Raw genomic sequence first — 20,754 nt, forward strand, 5'->3', positions numbered from 1 at the left:
ACTCAGATAACATTGAGCCCTCAATGAGCTCTCATCACATTTAAAACAATTCAATGTTTTATACTTTTGCAAACCTTACAGCCCCTGTCCCAACTTGTAAACCTTGTAATTAAATTAAATGAATACTGTTAACAATTCATTAAGACAAATCTACCTCGATAAACCACGTCTCTTTAATTGCTGGAAATGTTTACTGACGTCACAACTCTCATCCACCGTTTTGGTTTCCAGTGCCAAACAGGAAGAGTTGGATTCCACGCATAAAACGACGCCGTAAGGTCATGTGAATTAAAGGCGCATCCTACCTATCAAACAGTCTACATCTTCTTCATTTATAGAAATGAAATTGCTTTACCTTTTGGCCATTTTAAAAGGCCCACTTAGTTTTACCTTTTTTCCTGAAGCCTGACAGCTATGGTTATTGTATTTGTTGTGTATTTTTGGAGTGAAGTAAATAATTTAGTAGTCTGTGAGGTTAAAGAGAAAAACATTTTGAAAATGACACTTTTCGCAAAAGAAATCCCTAAAGATTAGTTTATTAATTGCCGGGTCCCATTTCACTCTAAAAGTAAACAGTATAAATGTAAACACTTTGCATTATATTATGAATAAATAAAAACCAAAAACATTTCAAATAATCAAAATAAAAAACTCAAGACCTTCACTTAAAATACTAAATTAATGTCACATCCTAAATTTAACATCCTTTTAAAATTCATGGGAGGAGGGAGCTATAAGCGGAAGGAATTTAGTTACCCGGAATTTCCGGTGAACTTGCCTGTAAAAAAAATATCAAAACCACAACGTCACACAGAACATCTTTAAAACAAAGTCAGTCAGACTGCAAGAAATTCCACGGACGTTGATGTTGTGTGTGTATGGATTATAACAGCCGGGTTGGTGTATGGGCGTTGTGTAGGAGCCGAATTAGGACAGTTAGTTTACAGTTATTGCCCGGCGTGTGTGCATTGTACACGACAGGTTCATAAGCACAGTTATAAACTCTTTGAGCAACACTCGCCGCATATAGCTGTGCGTCTTATCTGCAGTGGACACAAAGGTCACACGAAGCTACAGAGACAGGCAGATTGGGAGATTCTGTAATTAAAAGTGAAAGTTTGGGGAAATACGATTTGAAGTTTCATTTGAAAGGGCAAGTAATTGTTTAATAAACAGATTGGAATCAGTCAGGGACAGGAATGGCCGCGGAGAAGAAGGAAATTCCGTGCGAGGATCGGCAGGTATGTAAGGAATTATATAAATGATAATTTGATTAATTGTTAATAATTGTCTTTGTGGCAAGACCAATTCGTATAAATCCTTTGCGGATTAGCGGTTATTTGTATTGCAGATTGAGCACAGTGATATTCATCTAGGTTCATAATTTTCTTGTATAAAATAATTTACAATATTTGAACGGGGACCAGATAATCACTTGACTTTCAATCTGCAGGATTTTACTATTCTTTCTACGTGTCATTTCTCCCTTTTAAACAAACTCAGTCAAATTTATTTAAAGACACTGGACTCCTTTGGTAATTGTCAAAGACCAGTCTTCTCACTTGGTGTATCTCAACATATGTATAAAATAACAAACCTGTGAAAATTTGAACTCAATTGGTCGTCAAAGTTGCGAGATAATAATGGTAGAAAAAAGCACCTTTGTCACACGAAGTTGTGTGTTTTCAGATGCAATTGATTTCGGGACCTCATAATCTATAATTCTAATGTCAGTCGAAATCAAATTCAATTTTTTCGTGGAAAAATTACTTCTTTCTCGAAAACTGCGTTGCTCCAGAGGGACTCCAATGATGTAAGAAATTAATTGATGATTTACAATCAAAATATCGATGCAAAATACAGTATAGTCGACTAATGATTTATTTTCTTCATTTATAGGGCTACATGTAAGTCTCTCTGAAAAGGGAAAAAAAGGCACAATAGAACAATGCGAAATGTAGTACCTTTTAAATTATTTTTACACGCTGTTGTGCATGAAAATAATGCTCTCAGACCGGGGTCTCAAGAAAGACACCTTTTCAAAACATGGTAGGAAACAAAAACATATTAAAGTGGCGACCCTCGCGTATCGGTCGGTATTTTTAATCCCGAAGGTGAGACAAACCACGCTTACGGTTGTCACCAACTCACTGAAATTGACCCATTAAAGTCCTATTTGATGTCCCACTTCTTTAATACTCAAATAAGGCCTACCTAGCTATTACCAATCGTCACAGTGATTCACTGTACAGTAATGTCTCAAAACATTATTTGTAATATAAAATCTGGTGAACAGATATATCATCTCATAGCATTGCTTTATGATGCAGCATGATGATGCAGCCCATTGGAGTGCCGTCAAAATGTGACAAACAGCGGGGCCGCACAGCTGCTGCATGCGTCAATTTATAGACTTACCTCACGGATTGTATCTTGGATCAATAGCTCAATTTCATCAAGCTGTTTTTATAAGATCAAAAATTACCGAAGCCAAATACCACATTAGTTTATGACTTGTTTTCTGCTAATTTGTGCGAAGTATAGAACCATTTTCTGAGGAACCGTTTAAAGGTATACCAGAATGAAATATTTCACCCAAAAAGACGTTTAAATATAGGGACAACCCATTTTCAGATTTTTAAGCCATATGGACTCAGTATTTATAAGCTTTCAGACTAAAACTAAACAATGATGTTTTGTATTCTTCCAATCCTACAATACCTTTCTTTAGTCAGATCATGTTGCCTGAATAGAACATTTTCTTTGGTGGCCATAAAATTACGGTACGACTTTCAGCTGAGCAAACTGTTTCAATGTTTTGCCCCCAAAAATGGTCTCCATATTTATGCTTGGGCCTATCCATCAATCAGAAAATGGTATATTCTTCTTGGTCAATTTTCAGTATCAATATGAATATCTAGGATTTGAGGCATTGCATGGTGGGGTATCAATATATATTTGGTTTGCGGTAACACCATGTGTGTATATCTACTTGCCAGGTAGAGTTGTTCTTAGGGAACTGTCTTGCTTTATTCTACTGCCGAGGAGTAGATAATCGGAGGTTCGGGAGACTTCTCAGTTCTGAAAAGAACTGTCCTGCTTTATAACTATTACCAGGGCGGATGGTATAGAAATTTGACTGGACTACTACTTTAGCTTATAGGATCGTAATAACTGTACTGCCGCGGAGTCAGTTCGGAATTGGTCTCAACGTTTCGACCAGCTTGCTCTCGTCTCCTGACGATGACTAGAGCAAGCTAGTCGAAACGTTGAGACCAATTCCGAACTGACTCCGCGGCAGTACAGTTATTACGATCCTATAAGCTAAAGTAGTAGTCCAGTCAAATTTCTATACCATCCGCCCTGGTAATAGTTATAAAGCAGGACCGTTCTTTTCAGTATCAATATACAATAGAAGTCTCCCGAACCTCCGATTATCTACTCCTCGGCAGTAGAATAAAGCAAGACAGTTCCCTAAGAACAACTCTACCTGGCAAGTAGATACACACATGGTGTTACCGCAAACCAAATATATATTAATATGAATATCCTTGCATAACTGAAACTTACAAATTGTTTAGTAGCGAACTTAGAAGTAAACATTTCCTGGTTGATACAAAATTATAGTAAACTGAAGAGTTTAAATATGAATAAATGTTTTTTATTTCAAAAATGTCACTTTGAAACATAAGTTCAGATTTAAATCAGTAATCATGGATTGAATGGTTCTCTTTTTGGACAGTTATCACAAATGTAATTAAAAGGGCGGATCCAAGGTGCTCAATATTATGAGTGAATAATACCTTTTTATGGCCTAGAGATACCCCAAAGACTTTCTCAAAAGTATGAAATCGCACATTGTAAAGATATTTAAACACTTTTAACTTTTTAACGTTTAGGCCTCAGTATGTAAAATTATAATATTATGCTCTGATATTAAACTCACAATGCTGTGATTCAGGAAAACTGTAGTCCGAAAAATTCATCTTTTCCGGTGCAGAGTATATAAACCTTTACTATCATGGTCATCTAACCCGTGTGGAATACAATTTAAATCCTTTGAAAATTCACAACTAACAGTGTTGAAACCTGATGCAAATCCTTTGGTTTTTTATCCAAAAGCCAAAAATAATGTTCTTCATCCCTTATGCACTTGTTTATTACCATTTTATTATTACCATTTTATTATTACCATTCATTTTAGAGCAAAAGCTGTGAGCCTGCTTTAGCTTTGACCGTGAATTTATTTAGAATGATCAGCCACTGGGTGCAGAGCACTGATGGAATAATCATCTCAAATAACAACGACCCATGGCATAATCCATTTTTAATTATGGATTTTTCTCTCTCTCTCTCTTCACTTCTTATGGTGATGATTGAAATGGCTTTTTGAGATGGGATTTTTGTTTGGACGACGACGAAAGTCATTGGTGTATGTCATTTATTACGCCGGCTCGTACGTGTCGAGGAATATTCAATAGAAGGGATCGAGGTTGAGCTTATTCATAATGTATTCGATTGCCGATGGCTGCAACCTCATTTCCATCTTAAGTTAATGATTCTCTTTATACACTTGCCCTTTTCGAAACCAAGACTTCGGCTTAGCACGGCTCCGGTCTCTGGCTCCTTCAGTCATATTGAAAAACCGGTGTTTGGGATAAAGGGCTTCAAACAAGCAGAGCCTACAAGCCTATAAAGCCCATTGAAGCCGTGGTTTCGAAAAGAGTCCAGCACCGTATTGGAGCTGGCGGGACTTTTTGTATGACAGTCGGGGCATGTGCTGCCGTGCTGAAGGGAATTAACAACAATATTGACAGGCATGGCATACTAATATCACGAGACTATACGATAATATGCGAGATTATTAGTCGAGAATGCGATTGAAATGGCTCCAATACTGCATCGGTCTCTATTTGGGGGGGGGGGGGGGAGGGGAAATCAAAGTAAATGGGCATTCATGTCAATACGTAGCAAATACATCACTCTGACTTCGTATAACACTGAATATTAGTGCAGAGCTCTGGAAAGTCGAAAAGAGTGGTAACAAGAATTGTCAATGGTGACACAATTTGTTTTGTATCAACTGCGATTGAATAAGTTTTTTGTGTTGTTTATGACACTTATAAATCAAAACAAAACTGCAGCTTGTATGAAGAAACATAGGGGGACACCAATCGCTCCCAACTTTTTTCAATTCAAATCAGGTCAATAAAACATTTATTTCGGTCGTGCCCCCACATGATATATTCATCGTTGGTGTTTCAATTAACATTGGCACTAACAGCAACATTGATAACAAATCAGAAAAAGGATTGGTTGAAGCCTTGGATCCCATACCCTAACCTGTTGACGGACTCACTACATACTAGACCCACAAAGACAACGACAAAGACAAGGGACAGGGACAACAATGACATCCGAACACAAAGTGGTGTACCACGGAAGAAGTGGTGACCGGCCGCACGCCCACATTGCTAAACATTCTTGCAGTTGATACTGGTTACTATTGTTGTTTAGTCAGCCACAACAACAAACAAATAATTCACAAACACAACCACAATGACGTAAATGCAAATGATTGGATGTACGGGCTTTCGTCACCGTTTAGAGCACGTGGTAAGATTGGTAACAATATCAAATGCATCTGCACCTTTTTTGAGGAAATAACGAATCTGTATAAGTTCGAACTTGATCTATAAACAAAATATTTACTCAGTGTCAAACATAATTTATAATGCAAGATTGTTGTAAATTGTTTCATAAAAGACAAAATACTCATGGGTTACATATTAAGAGCCCTATCACATGTTGGTGTAAAACGCCGACGAAACATTTTAGAAAGAAACAGCGAACTTTGATATAAGGTTTCTATACAATCTGTACCGCAGAGCACATCCTGATAAGTCGCAGAATGTAAACAGCGCCACCACCTTCCGCGAAACATTCTCTCTGATTCCGTACTTCATGATGCCAGTCAGCATCCACAACTTATAATTCCAAAACAATTTTTCTTTCATTCAATTTGGGTTTTAAAATAGGGGGGAGAGCCGCGGTCAGCTTAGGGTTCTTGATTTGTGCATTTTAAATTTTACAAAGAATGCGTGCAGCGGTCTCATGAGATGTTCCCCTGTATACGGCTACTATAGGGGTAAGGGAAAAACAACTATATAATATTCCCGCTATTAAGTTTGTAATAATTATTATCTCACGGGAAAAACAAAACAAAAAACATTAAAAACTGAAGGAACAGGTGATTTTAGCCCCTCCCAAAAATGTTTGTTCCCAGGCTCATGCTAATTTTTATCATTAATTTTGTAAACTATCTTGTAATTAATAAATTAATTTGTATTTTATTTTGTTTATTCTTTGTTGATTTGTTTATTTACTCTTTTTCTGTCTTTCTTCCAATCTGTAACTATTGTTTTAATTTTACATTTCCGATATTAAAGGCAGTGGACACTATTGGTAATTACTCAAAATAATTATCAGCATAAAACCTTACTTGGTAATGAGTAATGGGGAGAGGTTGGTAGTATAAAACATTGTGAGAAACGGCTCCCTCTGAAGTGGAGTAGATTTCGAGAAAGAAGTAATTTTCCACGAATTTGATTTCGAGACCTCAAGTTTAGAATTTGAGGTCCCGAAATCAATCATCTGAAAGCACACAACTTCGTGTGACAAGGGTGTTTTTTCTTTCATAGTTATCTTGCAACTCCGACGACCAATCGAGCTCAAATGTTCACAGGTTTGTTATATTATGCATATGTTGAGATACACCAAGTGAGAAGACTGGTCTTTGACAATTACCAATAGTGTCTAGTGACTTTAAGCAAAGTAGCCGATTAATTACTTTATTAAAATTAATTTTATTCATAACATTAACTAGTTTCTTTATTACTCTTAATTTATAATTGCTTACTATTGGATGCAAACCACGGAGGTAAATTTGCTTCAGCAGGGAATCCAAACGTACTAGAACGTCATCAACAATCTGTTTATATACAAGGGGCGAGCAGTGTGATAGATGAAAGAGAACTGACAACAATACATATACAGGCCTTGGCAATATCCAAATGGGGACGGTTGTAGCCGGTTAAGGACTAATTCCTATATCGTGGTAGAAGTTCCTACAGGCAAGTAGGAAAAAGTTTACCCGTGGCGTTAGATTCAACATATTTCTGATGGGCGTGGCCCCACTCAATGTTTAACCTTTGACAAACAATTCCTTAACGATATTATGGGTTGTTAGTAAGTCTGGTTGTTCGCCTTCTACATACCAAAGATAAGCGACCCTTGTTAGATACGGTTCGGTGCAGACTGTTTATTCGGTCGCGTCGTAATCATCCACGTATCGGTACTACGGAACCTCAGAACTGTCAAACAAAATCACGTGTGGTAACGCCAATACGAAAAGTTTTATAGTAGACCACAAGTAAGAAGCTAACAGAAATAATGTGCAATTAACTGAGGTAAGGTGCATTTTTGCACACATTAAATTGCGTCTAGCTGGTGCTACAATATAAATACTTTAAGACAAATGATAATGCCTTGTTTGTAATTCCGTACTGCCGTGTTGTAGCGTATCCGCATCGGTCGTCGCACTCATCGTACACACACACCGTCTCCTAAATGGACCAAAACTGCGTACATTTCTAGCACACAACAGATAGGCAGTGCCGCCGCCGAGGGCTGTTCGCTTCCCCCAGTCAGCTTTAACTTGTTGTCTAATCCCCTTCGGAAATATCCACTTACGAGGGACTAAAGAAGTGTCACTTGCAGCGATTGGCAGATTAAACTCCTTGGAATTTCCCCAGACGAAGGGTGGTTTGTGTTTTTGATTTTTTTTCAAGATGGGTGACGTCCAACACGATGTGGGTGACAATCCTTACGAATCCATCGCAAAGATCGACACCAGCAAGAAAGAGGTTTGGAAACTATGAAAATGAGTCTCGCTGCTTTGAAATGAATGGAATGATGATTATGAGTTAAATAATATAAATGTTGTAACGTTACTGCATGCAAATGTGTTGACACATCCATTGTCATAGTGAGGAAGTAATATTATTTTTATTCCTTATCGCCTGTTGTAATTTATTGTTGATAGCACTGTTGGAGTGTTGTGTTTAATAGCAGAAAGCCTTTTTTGCTCGCTCTATTCTGTGCTGCTGGTTTTTCCCCTGGAATTGCTTGACAGCTTTTTAAGTTTTTGAAGTCTCACTTGAAGAATGGAAGTTTTTGCATTGTTGGACACCACATTGGCAAAAAACACATGTTGAATTTTTCCAATCCACCATACGAAGTGGAACAAATGTTTGAAGTTTTTTTTTAAAAAGGAGTCATTTAAAAGTGGTTTTCTAGACCCAGTTACTATGGGGGAAATTTTTTCCGTATAGGCCTAAATGACGACCAATAAATTACAATAAAAAAATAAAAAGGAGTACACCAGGGCACCGGTAACATGGTAACTGGGTCTGGTCTAGTGGCATGGTTTTCATCTTACCCTGCTAGTGGTAGGACGTCAGTCAGTGCCCACATGCAACACAGAAGTCCAACCTGGGCTGGGTTTTCATAAATGTGCACTTGCTCAGTGTAATAGTTGCGATAACGTAACCCTCCTCCCGAAGGCCGCAAGTCGGGAGGAGGGTTACGTTATCGCAACTACCATCAGTGTAAATGCATTATTTTTTTATGGTGAGGCTGGTACTGGTAAACCGTCCATGGTTAAATTAGTTGCGATAATCGTTTACAACCCTCCATCCTCTCGACTCAGTGGTCAGAGGAGGATGGAGTGTTATGATTTTCACAAGGTTAAACAGGTTTTGCAAACAGGTGTTACTGCGTTAGAGTTAGAGCTAAGCACCAGCCATATGCATTACAATGATGTGATTACCGCTGGAAATTTATGTATTATTTAAAAATTAATGCAATGACTTTGTATTTTAAAATATTGGCTTGTCTTGCTAAATGTTAAAATATTGGCACCAAAGAGTAAAAGTAGTACTGCAAGTGTTGTACTACTACACTAGAGTAGAGAAGAGGGGTTAAATATTACACTTTCCCATACATGTACGATGGTCTGATTACAGTAGTACATGAATTCAATTTGCAAATCAAAATGAGTAGTTGCGATATATGGTATCCCTCCGACCGTTGGGAGGATGGAGGGTTACGATTATCGCAACTACAAAAGTAGTTAGTAGAAGTGTGTACTGAATTTTTTTATGCAAGCAATTTTAATAATAGCCTAAAAAGTTTCAGGCTCAAATTAGTAATAATGCAAGTATTTAAAGAAATTTGGTCCCACATACATTGCTTTTTAAAACACATGATTGAAGGAAGCACATTTGTGCACTTTACGGGTCCCAATGTTTGATTTTTTGCAAGACTTGTCTTAAACATTATGCCTAACTAGTAATAACATGTCAAAGCAATGTAATCTGTGCGATTAGTGTGCCTCACAAGCTTAAAGGAACATTACAGACTTGGTTTTGATAGCAAACAAGTTGCTGGCAGTGTAAGCACTTTAAAATGTAATCCACCATACTTAAACTGACAAACCTGTAGAAGTTCGAGTTCGATCGGCCATCTGGGTCACGAGAGAATAATGAAAAACCGATTACAAATTTTGCGTTGCATCGATGCCACAACAAAAATGAATAAAACGCTCACTGAGCGATAAACTCCAAACGCGAAACTATATTATTTATTTGTCATAATATGAAATTTCAGACAGAAATGTTTCAAGGGATGTTTTCTACTATCATCATCATTAGACTGTAAGTTTATGTAAATCTGTGATCTTCACGATTTTTGTTTCTTACCGTATTCTGTTAACATTCCTTTAAAAGTATGAGACGGCATCAATTAAAATCCTGCAACAAGCTTGATGCTATGCCTGATGTACCATCACTGGCGCAACTGGCCTGCACATTATTGTCTGGACATTTTATGATCTTGTTAGTTAGCGTGTACATGGCGCTAGATTATCTCAAGATGTGATGATTCATTTGATGTGCAGCTGCAGCCCGTGTTCACCTTCATAAGGAGTTTGTCTTAATTCGGTAAAACAAGCGTGCAAGCAGCCCTGAAGTTTCATCTTTGAAAGGGCAAGGCCCTTTTTCATTTTGCAAAGGGCACTTCCCTTGGAAAATCTTAGTCTAATATAGAAAACTGTTGAAGAGGGCAATAATACAAAGACAGTGGCCTTCATGCAATTCCAGGCCTTAAACGAACACGAGTTGGTCAAAACAAAAGCGTTTGTAACCATTTTTTATAAAATGCATATGGTTGGAAAGATGTTTTAAAAGTAGAATACAATGATCCACACAAGTTTGCCTCGAAATTGCGTGGTTTTCCTTCTACTGTGCGAACTAACATGGTCGGCCATTTATGGGAGTCAAAATTTTGACCCCCATAAATGGCCGACGTGTTAGTCGACGAGGTAAAAGGAAAACCACGCAATTTCGAGGCATGTTTGTGTGGATCATTGTATTCTACTTTTACAACATCTTTCTACCCATATGCATTTTACAAAAAACGGTTACAAACGCTTTTCAAAGACCAACTCGACCGATCCAAGGCACCTGTTCCTTTAAGTGTAAAGCCTCTGCATTGATGCATTGTAGTTTAAACATAATATGTAGGCTCCTATAATTAGGTATTTATAACAAAGAAAATAGTTTTGGTTTCATTGCCATTTTGCAATGCCCACGTGATACATCAATGTGTTTGCAGTATGATCCATCCTTAATGTTATAACATTGGCTCTTTACATGCTTAAAATTGTACAATTTGCACATCGTTTGTGTAAACTTACACAGTCACACAGTGAAATGGTCAGTGAGCAAATACAAGGTGTGAGTTTTACATTCTTTCTATTGATCACTGATCATTCATTCATTCATTCATTCATTCATAATTGGTTTATTATTTTAAAAACAAATTCCCATGGCGACCGGAGGTCGAATTACAGGAAAATATACAGAGATTAAAAAATAAGAAAAAATCACACTACTTCACATTATTGGTCATAGGTCAATGTATAGTGTGAAATATGGCTGATCGTACTATGTAACTGTGGGGTATGCAAAAGAACATTTATAGATATTTTTATACTACCTTTATTCTTGGTTACTTACATTCTGTGTGTAAGTACACATTGTGTAAAACACAACTTGCTACAGAAACTTCATACCCAGTGACTAAAAATGTACAAGAACAAAGTTCATGTTGTTCATTTTGAGTGCTGTGATCGTGTTTTGATTGTGTATTTTTGTATTCCTGGGAGTTTTCCCATGGAATTTACCTACATGCCATCTCAGCTCATGAAGCTTTAGGGTCAGAGACCTTGACAGTGCCAGTCTTCCATTTATAAGGTCAAAGGCGTTCACACAACAGACATCCCCTAGAGAGATGGTGTCTACACAGGTAGTGCTCTATGGGTTGGTCCTGAACTATTGTAAAAGCAACACTTTCTTATCATGTGGATGTAACTGCCTCAGTTTGACATCCATAATTGGTACATGTACAAATGCAATCCATACAAGTTTTGCTAGGTGTTCGTTTAGTGATGTAACTGAGGTTTCCTTTTAGAAATCTTGCAAAAAAGAGGGAGAAAAACCAGGAAACTTTACTTATTGAATTTATTTGTCTAAACATGGTTCATGTGGGTTAGGTTTTTGCAACCACCAGACTTTAGGTTTAAATCATACGAGAACAGTCTGACACGCAGCTGCCATAGAAATGGCTGACTGTACATATCAGTTGTATTTTGACCTCAAACTAAATAGCAGCAGTGTGTTTTTTGGATTTAAAAACAAAAATATAAGAAAGTGGACATTTTGGATGGAATAACCTTCGACCACGGTGTCACAGAGCATGAACAAAAAGCCTCATAACTTCATAATGGCCATTTATAATACCAGTACATGTCTTGTGGCAGTTTTCCCAATGTCAACACACAAGATCATCATTGAGTTTTGTACAGAATTATTTTACACGTAGAAAATTTACAGCCAAAATTGTGTGCTTTTTGCATTTATTTGTAATAAAAAAAATTCTGCTAAGCTAATTTGCTAAGCAAACATTATAAACTAAAGGTTGTTTTTGTTAAAATTTTTACCTAATATGGGGCTATAGCATGTAATTGTAATTGTTTTTAAAGGTTGAAGTTGTGGGTGTGCAGCTGGACACATGCTATGGTGAACAGCACTATAAAGGATGTATACACTATTTACATCATCTGATTGATAAATTCTAAGGTTGTACATGTAGTCCACACAATTCAATGGCTTGTTATGTATAGCTGACTACACACGCAATAATAGATTTTTCAAAGTGGAGGTTTAGGCCAACTGAGAACAATACGTAACTGCACGCCAGCGTGCGTGACCTTCACAGATATAAAAAGCTGCCATTTTTGCATGAAACATTATGATTGCTGCTTTCAGTGTGTATAAGTAGTACTGAAAGGGAAAGTGGGCTCAGTATTTTGTTATTTTATATTTTGGTCTCTTGAAAATGGGGTAGTTGGAGTATACTGTTGATTTACAGATTTATTGAGGTTTTGAATGGTCATTTGGTTGAGGTTTCTTTTTCACAAATTGTACAGTACTGTGTGAACATGACTGGGAGTGTTCCTTGCCTTGAGTTAACATGCGCATTGTCTCAGAAATCAAAACCATTCAGTCAGTGTATAAAATGACATGGTTCAAACATTAGTCACACTACTACTATGTGCATTACGGTACATGTGCTGAACACATCAGACTCACTGGTGATTACATAGCAATTGTAGCTTGAATTTCATGACTCAAGGGCGCAATCACATGTAGCTGGGGTTTTTTAATGCATGAAAATTAGCTTTAAAAGCACAACAAAATAATGCTGACTCAGGCCTAATAATACTTCATTGCACCTTTGGCGTTGTCTCAAGGAGTGCCAAGAATCTTAGCCCAATTAAGCTGGCCATAAACATTTGCTAAGCATTGTAACCAAATGATGCCAGAATAAGGTTACAAGCTAAATTATCATACATGTGGTGTAATCTATTGATAATAATATCTCAAGCCCTATAAATGTATTGTTTGTCGTCTGGATAAATGTGGGGTTGAATTGAACTACCCATTGTACAGTATGTATGGCATTTCTCTGCTTGGAATAGTCAAGCATATTTGTTTTGCAACAAATAAATGCAGAGATTTGCATAGCTAAGCAGCATCAAGTGAGTTGCATTGTAATGGTTTTACAACTGCTGTGCATGTCAAAAACTTATTTCATTCTTGCAGATTTTAAAGAAACCTGGACCAAAATGTAAACAAGAGCTGTAATTGCAATTTTACTAAATTTAAAAATGATCTTGATATAGTGTGACTGACCTTCAAAGTCTTCCAGTATTTTGTGTATTTTTTCTCACAAGGCTACAATTTTACAATAAACATTTTAAACTTGGTTGTTAGCCCGAAAAAAAAGTATTAAAAAAGTATGACTGTACTTCTTAAACTGTGAATGAACAAATTGCAAATGGTGTGAATGATGTTCAATCATTATTTGTTGTTGTGAAATGAATTTCCCTTTGGCTTATGTTCTTGATTCCCATTCTATTTAGGTGGTGCTTGGACATGAGATTGGATCAGGAGCACAGTGTCTTAAGTGCGGACCTGCCTGCACTGGATTAGAACTCCACTTCTGGCGGTAAGAATCCTTCGAGACTAATGTTTGGTACTAGAGAGTTTTTGTCTTCGACAACAGATGGTTCTATGACGGTATTAGTAGTTTTCAGCCAAACTGTTGTCGTTTTCAGCACAACGCAGATTTATCCCAAGTACTGACGTAGAAATTAAGGGGCGACCGTCCTCAAAGCCGACACATCTGTAGATGACGCCAAATGTCATCATTATTGTTTCAGAACCATCCGTTGTCGAAAATGAAATCTCTCTATTGTGTTGTCCAGGGCAGGAACTTAACCCTCTCCATCGTCATAAAATTGGAACTGTTCGTTTTCTGGGTACCCTGCAAAATGCATCAACATATTTAACAATATATGAAATGAAAACCCTGCTAAATGTAGCCTTTCACCAAGGCCTTTAGAGGCCAAGCATTACAAGCAAAAATGTTTGAAAAACTTCACTGTATAGGGGAAAGGATTTTACTGAACTGAATGACCTCTAAGAAACAAGGCATTGAACCCTGTTAATTGCACCCACCCCCCCCCCCCAAAAAAAAAAAATGCATTGAAGAGTATTGGATTTTTGTTCACTGCTATTCACTACCATCTAAGTTGTTATCATTTCCCATTCCATCATGTAAGTTTGTTTAACAACACCTAGACTGGACAAAGTAGTCTGGTTCTCTTGAATTTGAAGAGTTGTTTATAATTTGTATTATTATAAATTACCCTGGATGCCACAAAGAACCTGTCCAGGTTGTCCCTGCATGCCATGAATTGACCTTGGCCTTGGCATTCATTTCCTCAATTTGTTGAGTTGCTACTGGTCTTTTTGGATGTCGGAAGTGCCTGTCCTATTTAAAGTTGTTAGGGATACATGTAGATTGGTAAATACTCCAACAATTAAACACCATAAAAACTTCATTCATTCATTCCAATTGGTAACACCGGTGAAGCATAGTTCTGCAATACAGTAATATAAATTAGTTTAAACAGCATTCCCTTCTAATGTGTTAAAATAGTATGGTTTGGATAAATTATTAATGACTTAATTAATATTAATTAATAAGTTTTCACCCCAAACCCATTCTTAAATGAATCGCTTTTTGGATTTCTGAGGGTTAGTGTCCATTTGCCGTCACCTCACTAAACACATGTACTGGTGGACTGATTCGCTATACTTTTGAAATTACCGCCACAGTAGACACTGCACTCATCTGAAACTCTCACATGTGACTTTTATTGTACTATTTTTTGTTGTATCTGTCTTGATAATTTTGTCTATAAACCAGCAATACCTAGACAAAAACCAGTCTGCATATGTATGAACCTACATTTATTTGGAACTTGGATTTGTGTACAGTATTACTTTGGTTTATCTTTCTTTGTCATGTTTGTACATAGTTTTTCGTACAAATCAGCAGTAGCTTGACATACATTCCCGCATCCTCATTGATTCACTCAACACCCTAACCCTAAAAAAACCAAGACCAGAGGCATCAGAGGCAGTGGCCTCCACAGCCTGCATGTTATTCCAGGCCTGGGGTGTAATTAGATGTGCTTTAATTTTCACTTTTTGGAAATGTACACATAATGTACATGTTTTTCAGTTCTTACATATTAAGGACTTTGACAACTAAACGTCAGCCTTCTATTGGGATCATAACCCTTTGAGCAAACCTGTAAGATCCCTAGAGTCATCTCTAGAGACTGAGATGGGGAAATCCTGTTCCTGTCTTGGAAGAAGTGAGGCGAGTGGCCTTGCTTAGTGGATGTCAACCCAAGCTTTACAGTGTTGAGTCAAACAACATACAGTAATAGGGGAAACCTAGTTGACTACACATTCAGGGTTTAAATTTTGAGGTTTTCCTCCCTTACTTTTTTTTCTCATTTCCTACGCATCCCGTTTCAATGGCGCTTTTTGTGCCGTTGAGTGTATAATTAGAAATAACAATGATGTGAATGTATCATGCCATTCCTATGTCTAGATTCAAACTCAAAAGCACATCACGATTGAAAAAACAAGAACAGTGGGTAAATACATAGTATCCAAGAATTTTAGAAATTAGAGGAAATAATCTTTAAGATTTATTCTTCTCACCCCATTTGACCCCACCTGATCTACAAAAACATGAAACAATAATTGAAAACGCACAATGTTCTTCTCTTTTTTTATAACAACAAATTCAACAGGAGAATCTGTAAGATTTGTAAGTGTTCACCAGAGGAACATGCCGTCACGGTACAAGTGCAAGAGACTGTCCGCAAGGTTGGACGCCTCTTCGATGCCTCCAAGTTGGAGAAGTACACCATTGATCGCATGACCATGGAGCATACAGAGATGATGGCCATGCCCACCGACGAGAAGGCCAATGCTGACTCCAATGCCGCCCAAAAAATTACCTTCGAGTGGATCCCGCAAGGGGCTACTGAAAACCTGGTAAGTTGCTATTTTCCCCTCAGACATTGAACTGAATTGAATTGAACTGAATTGAATTGAGTTTTATAAAAAATGTACATGAACTTTAAGTTTGAATTGTACAGTAACAGATCAAATAAAATACAATCAATACAAATGCATTTGTAGCCCTCTTAGAAGCTTTATCACAATACTTAACAAACAGAATAGCAGAATAGTAAAAAATAAGGTGAATCAAGCATGGGAGACTAGTGCGACTACCGTCTCAAAGTGGCAACTATTGATGCTTATTCAAGTCTCAACTGCTGTTATTCAACTATCCTTCCACCACGACTTCTACAAAAATAGTCGTACTTCCTGCTTGGTGAACAAATTGTGTCGCTCATGACCCAACCTAGTTTACATTACGAAACATTTAGACATCAGTGATACAATCCTTCAATCCTTTCAGTACAAATTTAACTCTTTTGTGCCTGCGACAAACAATATGTCGCAATGTACTTGGGAAGTTAAATTAATCCCGGCTAGTGTCCCACTTACAGCTATTTGAGGCGCGACTAGTCCAGTAGTTTATTTCACTAGTCGCCCAGGCTTAAATAAAGTTAGGATAAGGAGTTACATGTAAACACATTAGTTGAGTCTTGGGAGCTTTCCTGAAGGCTGCCAGTGATGGAGCATGGTAAATTCTATGAAGTACACTTGTTCCACATACTGTAGTTGGCCTAGCAGCAAACCTACAGTCAACAGGGTAAATGTTTGGGCCATGGATTTAAGAAATTGTTCTTTAGATTTTTAAAAGATTGTACCGATAAAGCCCAAGGATATGAATGATGCCACAGTCAAGAAGTCCAAGATACGAGGGGGATAATTGACATGTTTATCTTTGGTGTGGGGGTTGCGTGGTTGTCACAGAGAACGAATTATGTGCATGCTGCTTGCACAGAATGCATCACAAGGGTCTATCAACGTATCACGCTAATGCAATGCTGTGCAAGTATTCCAAGCACAAGAATCAAGTGCAGCTTGAGTTATTGGAGCAAACAGTTTTTGAACAACATGTTTGCCGGCATGACGCTACATGGACTTGATCAGTTACTTAACTCAAAGAATAAAGGGCTGGGGGGAGGTGTTCAGCATGATGGGCCAGTATATAAGTGTCTTACCCAACTACGTACATATTTGCAGCCTGGTGACACTTGCATCATATAATGAATGCATCTTGAGTTTATTTTCAAATGATATGAAACAGGCATGGCACCTTTTTGAAACTTTCTTCGTTGGCAACCTCTTTACATAGGGGTCTAATAATTGTACCATCCCATCATGCATGACTGCATTACCTGTATCAAATGAAACCAAGTGTGACAGTCAAACCAAGACAGTCACTTTTAATAGATTTTAAATACAAGTTTATGAAATTGTCTTTTACATGTACTATCGTATGATTCCAAGTGTAAAAACACTTGGTATACAACGTCGGGCCTGATATTTCACAAAGGGCAGCAGTACAGATGCAATGGCCTCAATACCCCTTGGCCATTGCCCTGGTGCCCCTTGAATTGTTTTACATGCCCCTCATAGTGTCCTGTACTAAGGGAACAACTGACTTGCTCTTTACAAGAGCAAAGTATATAATGATGTGTAAGTACAGTATACATTGTATGTTGTCACTGTCAGAGCTACCAACACTTCCCAATTATGCTGAATATTTCCCTGATTGTTTGGACAAAATCGCTCAGTTTGCAAGATGCATTGCAAGATGCATTGCAAGATGCATTGCAAGATGCAAATGTTGGCACTGTTAAGTCACTTTAAAAGAGCTCAGGACAACACGGCTGAAAAATCGTTCAGGCCTCATACAGAGGCAACAAAGGCGATTGCTTCAATGCCCCTGGTCATTGCCTTGGTGCCCTTGAAATGCTTCAGTAGAAATTTACAATGTTATAGAGTGCCCTTTATCAAGGAGAAAATGCCTTGGTGCCCTTGCCCTTTCAAAAACGATGTATACAGGCCTTGACTTTTCTTTTAACCAGGTTGTTTAAATGGGTGTCTAATCGGAGCACCCACTCTAGGAACTACTTCATATGTTAACTCCTTCCTGCGCTTCCTATACGCGCATCCTGTGTGGAGTAATACAGGAACTTGTGAACACCGTTTTAGTGTGTGGGTGCAATATATGTGTGGCTAAGGAAGCCCATTAATGGATGTCGTTTCAGTGGAGATGGGGAGGATCTGGAGATAGATTCTAGTCAGTTGTGCGTAGCCAGTGGGACGGGGTGGGTGTCCCCTCTAAACTATGCTCTAAATGAGATCAAAATCTGCACAAATAGATGGCTTAATACATAAAAAAAAGTATACACTACAATTTATACACTGAAAGCAGACAATTTGCCACCTTCGTGAAGATGTCAAAGCTGAATATTGCCAGCAAAATAGATTTAACTATACCCTGCGGACCCATTAATGCGGTTGTTGCCTGCTCAATTGTTTGTCAAAAACATCAACAACATTTTTTAGTGTACACATACACATTGTATGATTCATGTGCAATATTGGAGCGATGTGATTGTTAGAAATGTGAATGAATGTATGCTGCTGGGCATTGGTTCAGCTTTTGATGGCGACTATAAGTGGTTCTGACAGTTGTTATCATCCACGTTAGTGGGAGGTCGCTTTTAACTCATCAAGGAAAGGTTTTTCATCTCTCCAGGAGGTACAGCAAGTCTAAATTACAATTTCTCTCTTCATTGATGTCTTAATATGAGAAAATAGCTGCATCTAAACCAAGTGACTTAATGAAGCTATGGCTAGGTACACCAAGGGAGGTACACCGAGTCTAAATTACAATTTCACCCTCCATTGCTGTTTTCACATGAGAATATAGCCATGTCTAAACTAAGTTCCTGAGATGGTGTCGGCTGAAGACAACCTCTCACTCAACTACTACTAAACCAAGTGACCTCAACTATGGCTATAGGTACACTTACAACAAGAACCAAGTGTAAATTACAGTTTTCACCCTTCATTGATGACCTTTATTTTAAAATGTGAGGAAATCGCCTCGCCTGAATCAAGTGACTTCAGCTTTGGATATTAAAGGTACACCAAGGGAGGTACAGTACACCAAGTATAGAATACAACTTCACTCTCCATTGTTGCCTCGTCTAATCCAAATGACTAAAACCTAATTGTGGAATGAAACATGAAGTCTGAAAAAATAAAATCTAAACCTAGACTAAAAAACTACACTAACTGGAACCACTATAAATTCACACTGGAACCACCCACTAGCATCCTTTGGCTTTTTGGCAATTTTAGGGCGTTTAGAATACAATATGTAGAATTTCCATGAATGTGGCTTGTGGTACATCATGGGGATGTCACTCACAGTCAGTTAACAATATAATAATAATGACGTCTTCTATAGCGCAGGTATCCACAAAGTGCTCATGGCGCTTGCTTCAATACAAAAGTTCCCTCTTGGTTATCCTCCAGCGGTGCAAAGATCAAGAAAAAGATGTATCGTGTTAGGTTTAAATTGCTTGTGGGTTCACTTGGGCATGGTACTTAAAGTCACCTGGAAATAGATTTTGTTTTCTTTCAAACAACAGTATATGCTTACGAACAATAAAACATTTTTTTTAGTAATTGTTTGTCACGATTTATATGTTTTAAAAATATATAAAGTTGTTTGGGGGGCTGACTCCGCCTACCCCTTTTGTGACGTCAATCGAGGCAGACTTTGCCTGCAATGCGTATAGTAAACACACGTGCAAAGTACATGTACGTCCAAGTCGTGAGTTGGTACATTTCAAAAAGTGTTTTTCTGCATTCAGCAGCAATACACCTGGTCGGCGTTGCCGGAAAAAAAACCCAAAAACGTACAAACTCATGACTTGGTCCGTACATGTACTTTGCAATTGTGTTTACTCTACGCATTACAGGCAAAGTCTGCCTCGATTGACGTCACGAACAGCGCCCTCTCGGGTCAGGGTCTACTCTTAAATTTGTAAATAACATAAGAACTGATTGTTTAAAACCTTAGTTAACTGTTTATTCACATTCCACTCATCAAAACACATATATTAGTGACAAAAGCTTTATTTTGAAAAAATACCACTTCCAGGTGACTTTAAACAGTACAAGGAACATTTTCAAAAAATATCCTTGGTACATTCATGTTCAAGTACAATAAACATGTATGTAGTATTTTACTAACATTTGTTAGTGGAATGTAACTTTGTAAGTCGCATGTTTAAAATCAGAATTGTGTATTATATGGGCAGTCAGGTTGGCTCACTGGGTTTTGTTTCCTCTATGGACCCTGGTTTGATTCACGGACAGGAGTCTTAGATTTTCAGCCCCTACCTGACTGCGTTGGTTTTCCTTTCACGTCTAAAGCTAAAGTTTCTTCATTGTCTTTTTTACAATAGTTGGTGGGATATTTTCATGACATTAGGATGATTTGCGGAATTATACCTTAATTCAGATTCAGATTCAGGTACAGGCATGCAACTTCCTAGTGAGTAATACTTCTTGTTTCTTGGTTCTTGTATTGAAAGCAAAATTTTAGCAATGTACAAATATTCATGTTCAACCACTTGAGGCAGTTGATGACAATAAATATGTGACCTTAATTTTTCTATCAAACTTTCACATGCTGTTTTAT

The 20,754-nt window shown here is 37.7% G+C and overlaps 1 protein-coding gene across 3 annotated transcripts in view; it reads left to right on the forward strand.

The window, feature by feature from the left end:
• Positions 1 to 869: 869 nt before the first annotated feature.
• LOC139954159 (testin-like) overlaps positions 870 to 20,754 on the forward strand; it is a 45,062-nt gene continuing 25,177 nt past the window's right edge. For 2 of the 3 annotated variants that reach the window (XR_011788059.1, XM_071953855.1), the window contains exons 1-3: positions 7,619 to 7,925; positions 13,607 to 13,692; positions 15,860 to 16,106. Coding sequence is in view for 2 of the 3 variants with exons in the window: in XM_071953855.1 (XP_071809956.1) it covers positions 7,851 to 7,925; positions 13,607 to 13,692; positions 15,860 to 16,106 (408 nt within the window). In the remaining variant the exon portion in view is untranslated. Of the gene's footprint in view, positions 1,242 to 7,618; positions 7,926 to 13,606; positions 13,693 to 15,859; positions 16,107 to 20,754 lie in introns of those variants that run through there. The other variant, XM_071953856.1, reaches the window with a different exon arrangement.

This window comes from Asterias amurensis, chromosome 2, assembly GCF_032118995.1.
Source record: "Asterias amurensis chromosome 2, ASM3211899v1".
Classification (NCBI taxonomy): Eukaryota; Metazoa; Echinodermata; class Asteroidea; order Forcipulatida; family Asteriidae; genus Asterias; species Asterias amurensis.